The 8,446-nt window shown below is 38.5% G+C and overlaps 1 protein-coding gene across 2 annotated transcripts; it reads right to left on the reverse strand.

Annotated features, from left to right (window-relative positions):
- Positions 1-6: 6 nt before the first annotated feature.
- Positions 7-8,162, reverse strand: LOC111088583. Of its 2 annotated transcripts, none has more exons than XM_022399121.1 (4): positions 8,068-8,162; positions 5,972-7,339; positions 2,993-3,925; positions 7-1,985 (listed from the first exon to the last, which is right to left on the reverse strand). In XM_022399121.1, exons 1-4 carry the CDS (start codon positions 8,108-8,110, stop codon positions 1,972-1,974), a joined length of 2,358 nt encoding a protein of 785 aa, XP_022254829.1. In that variant the 5' UTR covers positions 8,111-8,162; the 3' UTR covers positions 7-1,971. The 2 variants fall into 2 exon arrangements, with proteins under 2 accessions (XP_022254829.1, XP_022254828.1); XM_022399120.1 differs by having other exon boundaries at positions 5,972-7,345.
- Between the last annotated feature and the right edge of the window lie 284 nt (positions 8,163-8,446).

Consider the following 8,446-nt stretch of genomic DNA (forward strand, 5'->3'; position numbering starts at 1 on the left):
GACGCTGGGAGTCGTGGCTAAGTAAAACTGTGTAGTACAAAATGTGGTCACCAGACGCTGGGAGTCGTGGCTAAGTAAAACTGTGTAGTACAAAATGTAGTTACCAGATGCTGGGAGTCGTGGCTAAGTAAAACTGTGTAGTACAAAATGTGATCACCAGACGCTGGGAGTTGTGGCTAAGTAAAGCTGTGTAGTACCAAATGTGGTCACCAGGTGGTGAGAGTTGTAGCTAAGTAAAGCTGTGTAGTACCAAATGTGGTCACCAGACGCTGGGAGTTGTGGCTAAGTAAAACTGTGTAGTACAAAATGTAGTTACCAGATGCTGGAAGTTGTGGCTATGTAAGGCTGTGTAGTACAAAATGTGGTCACTAGGTGGTAAGTGTTGTGGCTAAGTATTTCTATTCAGTACAAAATGTGATCACCAGACGCTGGGAGTTTTGGCTAAGTAAAGCTGTGTAGTACCAAATGTGGTCACCAGGTGGTGAGAGTTGTAGCTAATATGTTATAATGTAACCTGTTTTTGGTGTTTGTACACATTTTAGGTAATAAGAACCTTCAAGGAATAGTTCTGTCTTAGCTTCTGTACAATACGGTTGTATAGACAGAAAAACATACAACAATACGGATGTAGGGACAGAATCACATTCAAAGACCTGCAGTTTATCAAACTGTTAATAGAAAGGCCACATAAAACCAAAAGATCATTACTATGTGAAAGGAAGAAACACAAAGAACACTGAATAATTAGTTTACAACGGCTTATGGAGCACTAGTTTATGGCCAGAAGTAAACACGACGATCATTGGATCATCAGTTTATGGATAGAAGTAAACACGACGATCATTGGATCATCAGTTTATGGATAGAAGTAAACACGACGATCATTGGATCATCAGTTTATGGCCAGAAGTAAACACGGCGATCATTGGATCATCAGTTTATGGATATAAGTAAACACGACGATCATTGGATCATCAGTTTATGGATAGAAGTAAACACGACGATCATTGGATCATTAGATCTTATTAAGCTTTATGTACAGAATTGATACTTAGAAATACAAATATTATACGACAGGTTTAACGTCTTTCTCTGATACGAAACCTAAAATAAGGTATACTGTTAAATTCTATGTGTAAAGTATTTACCAACTTGTTTATATTTTATACGAAAAAGATTTGAAATACGTCGGGATAGAAATACAAAAACATCCTTTCTCTAGTATATACAAAGTACAGCATACTCTTCCCATGCCGTACAAATACGATAGTACAGTAAACATACGACAGAACCAATTCAAAACGGCACAAATACGATAGTAAACGTTTCATTCGCTAGATATACAACGGTATACTTTACCTATGGTACAGACAGTGTAATACCAAATTACATATTACGCCGATAGCGACAATATAAAATAAAATTTGAGCTGTATCTCATTCTCCCGTGTGTTCCTTTCCGATCCAAAAACCACACCAAACGAAACGTAAGATAAAGTGGCCACCTATCCGAATCTTACAGTTGGATACGTTAATACTGAACACGTTACCACGGACTTGAACAATAAATCAAAGATTTTCAACAACAACTAACATCGGTTCAAATAATACTTTACTGTTTCTAATTTGTAGCACCTCCGAACACATCATAAGTAATTAATAAAATCATCAAATGCTTTGACTTTCATTCTTTTCTCTCTCTCTCTCTCACACACACGCACGCACGCACGCATCCAGACAAGTATACCCATGATATGACGATCAACAACATTCTGTTTACTGTGAGCATCGTAAAATCTGTCCTTGTGAGATTCTAAGAAACACGTCAGAGAGATCCTTCAACACTGCGGGCTTGTTGCATAGTTTCTTTGTTTTTGTCTACACCTTGCAAAATTATGGGGTTTGAGTCTGTAAAAGTACACTTTGAGCACAACAACGCAGCGTAGTATACAGAAACACCCTTCTCGTCCCCTCATGGAGAGTCACCTACAAAGAAAATAACAATACTTATAATATCTTATATTCCTATCAATAATAATTAGGACACAAGATTTAATACGAGTGGAATATTTAACATTCGGAATAACTTAAATTGATGACCACATGTTAAACCACTGAGATGACCACATGTTAAAGCACTGAGATGACCACATGTTAAACCACTGAGATGACCACGAATAAGAAAAACAACACATCTAAATTAAACGTCTTTAAAAATGTGTTCCACAGATAAACGAATATACATATTTACAGTACAATGTTGCCCGAAGAAAGCTTGCAATTAAAAACAATTGGATTTAAAGCCTGGTCCTCTGGTAAGACAGCGATAAGTCTACGAACTTACAACGCTAAAATCAAGGGTTCGATTCCCCGCGGTGGACACAGCAGATAACCCGAAGTGGCTTTGTTACGAACACATATACGTACATACTTAAAGCCTGTTGTGTTTTTCAAAAACGACAATAAACAATTTTTCTACAGTCGCGAAACATTTTGAAATGTTGATGTTCATCAATTTTTAAGTGATTAATATTTTTTTTGTGCTGGATTTTTTCTTTTATTTTTACAACGACAGAAAGTTATATAAATATTTAAACGAAGTATTAATAAACAGTTATACAGCAAGGACTAAAACAGAACTTCTTATCAATAGTACAGACGTTAATACATTGAAATATAATGTCCAATTAATGAGCAACAATTTTGTCAAATACGAGAACGAATAAAATCATGTTGATACCAAATGGTGATATACACAAATAACACAAATCTCAAAAATTTCAGTGGATAAGTCAGTTAAAAAAATGTACGTTTCGATATATATATTACTTAACGTATAGGCAAACCGCTTTACAATAGCTTTAAAGATGGATAATGAGATCTTTCAAGCACACCTGAGTTCACTGAGAGGAGGGGACGTTTACAGGTACAGATCCTCGGCAAACCGCTTTACAATAGCTTTTAAGATGGATAATGAGATCTTTCAAGCATACCTGAATTCACTGAGAGGAGGGGGACGTTTACAGGTACAGATCCTCGTCTTCGTACCACTGAGGGTCGAACGAACCCGGTGGTGGTAACTGTGAGATTGCTGTTCCTGCACCAAGCGTGGCTTCCCGGTTGGAGAAGCCACTCGGGGTAACCTGCAGAGTCTAGGGAGCAGGACTGTCGGGGAAGTTTCATCCGCTGCTTGGTAGCGTGAGGTTCGGGGGACTTCTCTAGAGATTTGGTGCGCCAAAATCCGGAGAACAGCTCTAAACCCCCTGAACCTCGACGAGGAAGGCCTTGTTTTCCTGCACGACCTGCGATAACCACCGTGTCTTGTGCTGCGGTGCTGGATTCTCCACTTAGACCTTGGAGGGCGAAGCGACTACCCGCCGGACCCAAAAGCACTTGCAAAATTTCTCCCATGGAATTTCTTCGAGAAATTGGGTTTGCAGCTGGAAGATCACCGTCTGGTTTTTGAAGAGATTCTACTCCATAAACAGGTGATGGGTGGGAGGGAGTTCCGACGGGCTGCACTCGGCACATGAGGGAGAGGGGCACGTCTGCCGGTAGGGAGCCTCGTCTTCTTGCTAGCTGTTTAGTAGAAGGTGAAATGCATGGAAGGAATATTGCTTGACTTTCCGAGTTGTAGCTGCCTTCTGGTTCATAACTATCTATATCAAAGGTACCCCTGTTGCTGAAATTACGATGAACTGTTCCTGGTCGACCAGAACTATTTCCTCTGGCCATGCAGGTGGTTCCCGTGTTCGTTGGTCCAGTGCTAAGGCCTTCGTTATCCGATTCCGATGCTGGTACAACGAGTAAGGTCTCGAGCAGCCCAAAACTATGACGTCGAACCAGTTCTTTCCGTGAAGTCCTATAATGAGAACTCCTGTCTTGTTTGTTTTTCAAGTTTTGAGACTCAGAATGGCCAAGCAAACCTTAAAGATAAAAAACATATTTTAAAGTACTCTGGTTGCGTAATAAAGTAACACAAGAAATGATTCTAATACACTTAGCAACAGACATTGTTGCTAGCTCAAAGGTACAACAAAAAAAGTTAACCCAGTCTTAGAACGTGATATAACTCTTCACTAAATACGATAGCTAATGTACAAACGATAATTCATCCATTCTTACAGCATTTAGGTAAGTTAGTTGTTAGAAAATTGAAACATTGATCTGTGAGGGACCACACATTATTTAAAACTCGTTCATGTTTATCGTATAGTCTGACCATTGCTAACCCTAAACAACATAATCATTATTAACTGAACGTAAAAAATGCGTTTATTTAAAACTCGTTCATGTTTATCGTATAGTCTGACCATTGCTAACCCTAAACAACATAATCATTATTAACTGAACGTAAAAAATGCGTATACACCCGCACACACTTGGAAATCAAACACACGACTTTACATGGCATAAGAGGGCCAGTGTATACGTAGTAATATTGTAGACTATGTTTTTAATATTTTAGTTATTTATCGTTGATAGAGGGGGCTTTGTATGACGTAAGGATTATGTGTGACGTCTAGAAACTTTCGCGAGTTCTAGAGTTCTCGAAGTTTCTATAATCTTACGTAAAAATAGTGTAACAATATTTAAACACCTGAGAATTATTGGAGATCAAGTTAGTCAGACAGTTAATTACTGAGTCAGTTAAGAGTTAATTCAGTTAACGGGTCAGCTAGTTGATAAGCTAGTCTTTTACCGTGTTATTGATCCATTACTGCGCGTGTCAGTTAGCAAGTGTTGAGTTTTGTAGTGGAATTGGGAGAAGTTTTTGTGATTTAGGCTTAGCAACGAACGTATTCTGTAGAAGTTTACAAGGAATACACCATTTTCGCTAACGTTAGATGGACAGGGCTTTGGATTATTTTTACTCTGTAATAAAAAAGAACCTACCGAACGACAGAAAGTATTAAACAATACGTACAAATTATATTCAGTTCTCAGATGAGCTTTGACACATTTTACAATTCACCCTAGTCTCTTCTTGAAAATATATATATAACTGTAAACTAGATTTTAATTCAGACGTTTTGCACGTTTGATAGAAAAAAAACTTGGCATGACGTATTGATAATGTGTGTGACACCTGGGTTTGACGTAACCTGCATGTAACGTCTCAATTTGTTTTGAGAATTAGGAGAGAAAAAATTACTGCAAATTAGTTAGATAAATAAGTCTGTTACAGTGTTGACTAGTGTATTAGTCAGCAGTTTTGAGTTTTTGCTGTAAATACGAGATGAAATTTAACAAGTAATTGTTTAGTTTTATTTGTGAGTTAGGCCTAACGCTCAGTGAACTTGTGCCAGAAGAAAACAAAAATGCTTGTCTTTACGTTAAGTGGACTGGACATCGTCTATTTGTTACCAATCAACTACAGAAATTATTTTTTAGGTCACGTTTGTTATTTAGAGGTTCGTATTGTTATTTGGCCATATGGCGGACTTGGCGTGGTTGAAATACAAATACGATAGACACTTTTTTCCCTACAACAAAGAAATGCTTCAGATTTTTACAATTATTTGCTATAAAGCTTTTTAAAATCTCAACAAAAATATACTTTGCATGTTGCTTCTTTTGTTTTGCTTTAATTTTGCTGAATTAAGTTTATGTTCCCCCTGGTGGGACAACGGTAAGTCTTCGGATTTACAATGCTAAGATCAGGGGTTCAATATCTCTCGGTGGACACAGCAGATAGCCCGACGTGGCTTTGCTATAAGAAAAACACACATATTTTGAAGGTACCTAGTTTAGCAAGTTAACCCTGGTGGTGATTAACAGAACATGTAAAAAGTTGTAGCTCGTTCAATGAGCGATTAAAAGGTGCGTCACTTAATTTAATTCAGTGTGAGAAAGCAGTCCCAGTTTATAGATTAATACACCCACCACTGAAATACATTTAATACCCGATATTTTTAGTTATAGTTTAGATCACTAGATGGTCACAGATTATGTTACTTTCAATCACAAACCATTCACAGGTTCAGCTGGAATGGACCATCGGCGTCCAAAAGCTGAAACACGTGGATGTTCAGTTAAATCAGAAGCTCCACTCAGATCCCGAAGACCAGAAAGGGTGCTGCTTGTGATAACCATGGGGGCCGAACCTCTCCGACAAGTAAGTCTTGAATTAATTGAAGTTAAACTGCTTGTGGAACCCTTTAAAGATGGCGCCGGAGAATCAAAATCCTTACTCGGGGGTTGTGGGTGTTCTTCTGACAAACTCCGAGTGACGTGGGAAGACCACGATCTTTGTTTGCTGGATTCTTTATCTCCCCCCAACAAAAACTTAACATAACATCTCTCGTCCTTTTGTTCTACTATTGAAGAAGCACCGAATGAATCGTCCTCACGCTCTGTATACTGTCCAATAAGCTGTACACGTAGACTAACACTACTTTCTGATTGTTGAGGTGCAGAAGTTCTTTGGGAAGTACCCTGTTCTCCCGGAATTGAACTAGAAATTGATTGTCTAGGAGATTCAGTTTTTTGAGCATTTTTTGTATCGACTTGAAAGCATTTAGGAGACGAGGATTGTGCACAGCAACCGTTGTTGCATTCAACAACTGGATCATCTGATGTTCCTCCTACGTCAACGTGCATCTTAACGGAGTCATCGGTTTTTGACGAACTACCTTTAGTTTCGGTTGGTGAGGTTCTTGCCCCGTGAGCGTACATCGGAGTGGGCAAAACCTCCCAAAGAGTTCTGTTTGTAGTTTCTGGTTTACCAACTTCCTCAGCCTTTCTCGTACGAGAAGGAGGCGGTTGTCCTTTTTCTACTTCTGCGAAAGTCTGAAGCCTTTCTAACAATAGTGAAACAGAATCAGCTGAGAGCGAAACAATGCTTGTTCTGGGTTGAAGGAGCCTGGATGCCGTGACTTCTTCACAAGGTATGTACACTTTAGGGCTAGGAACTCGGAATGACGTAGAAGATGACAATCCTATACTACTCATCCTCCGATACTGGAAAACCTGGGAAACGCTGTTTTGGCGGCTGTTATCACGTGGAAGAACGGAGAATGTTTTTACAGGCATGCTGTAGCGACGTCTCTGGAAAGTCCCTAAAGCCTCTCCCAAGAAAAAACATTCTCTAAATAAACTTCCGTGTTCGTCTATTGGATCTTCTTCATCAGATGCTAGTGGAGCACACTCTTCCATGGCCACTGCAGCTAAACCAATTGTTGTACTCGTTTCTTCTTTATCAGCCAACTCCTTCTCAAGCTCCTCATTCCACACGGCTTGATTGTGTCTCAGATTCTCCATCAAGTTCTTTGAGAGAGAGGTGTCCATAAACTGGTCCCAGATTTCAAACAGAGGAGACACCACATAGCGGAAGAAATCTGAAACTCAGAAAGCAAATGAGATAACACAAGTCGTAATGACACATCAAATGTTCGTACAATAACAGTTCTTCAAGAGCACTACAGTAACACAAAACAGTTGTTTAAAAGCACTACAGTAACACAAAACAGTTGTTTAAGAACACTAAACTAACACAAAACAGTTGTTAAAGAGCACTACAGTAACACAAAACAGTTGTTTAAGTACACTAAACTAACACAAAACAGTTGTTTAAGTACACTAAACTAACACAAAACAGTTGTTTAAGTACACTAAACTAACACAAAACAATTCTTTAAGAACACTAAACTAACACAAAACAGTTGTTTAAGAGCACTACATTAACACAAAACAGTTCTATAAAAGCACTACAGTAACACAAAACAGTTCTTTAAAAGCACTACAGTAACACAAAACAGTTCTTTAAGAGCACTAAACTAACACAAAACAGTTCTTTAAAAGCACTACAGTAACACAAAACAGTTCTATAAAAGCACTACATTAACACAAAACAGTTCTTTAAGAGCACTAAACTAACACAAAACAGTTCTTTAAGAGCACTAAACTAACACAAAACAGTTCTTTAAGAGCACTACATTAACACAAAACAGTTCTATAAAAGCACTACATTAACACAAAACAGTTGTTTAAGAACACTAAACTAACACAAAACAGTTTTTTTAAGAACTTTTTGAATAAAGTTATTTCTATACAAAAACAAATTTACCAGCCTGTATTCTAGCTACTGAGGTTCTAGTCCGGTCAAACATTGGAGTCACAGGGAGACTGAGTTCACGTTCAATGTCACCTGCGATTCAAAACGAAAATATTGTAAAATAAAAATATGACATTCATGCTCTGATATTTAATTCTAACGAGCAGATATGTTCAGAAGTATGGTAATACCTAGACCAGCATACAGCCGTCGTGCCTCACACATGGTAATACCTAGACCGCATACAGCCGTCGTTCCTCACACATGGTAATACCTAGACCAGCATACAGCCATCGTTTCTCACACATGGTAATACCTAGACCAGCATACAGCCGTCGTTCCTCACATATGGTAATACCTAGACCGCATACAGCCATCGTTCCTCACACAT

The sequence above is a fragment of the Limulus polyphemus genome, unplaced genomic scaffold, assembly GCF_000517525.1.
Source record: "Limulus polyphemus unplaced genomic scaffold, Limulus_polyphemus-2.1.2 Scaffold4057, whole genome shotgun sequence".
Classification (NCBI taxonomy): Eukaryota; Metazoa; Arthropoda; class Merostomata; order Xiphosura; family Limulidae; genus Limulus; species Limulus polyphemus.

Coding starts and splice junctions, on each gene's coding strand:
- LOC111088583 (XM_022399120.1), bottom strand. CDS start 8,110: ATGTTTGACCGGACTAGAACCTCAGTAGCTAGAATACAGGCTG. Junction 7,346..8,067: donor AGTAGCTAGAATACAGGCTG/GTAAATTTGTTT, acceptor TTGCTTTCTGAG/TTTCAGATTTCTTCCGCTAT. Junction 3,926..5,971: donor TCCAGCTGAACCTGTGAATG/GTTTGTGATTGA, acceptor TTTATCTTTAAG/GTTTGCTTGGCCATTCTGAG.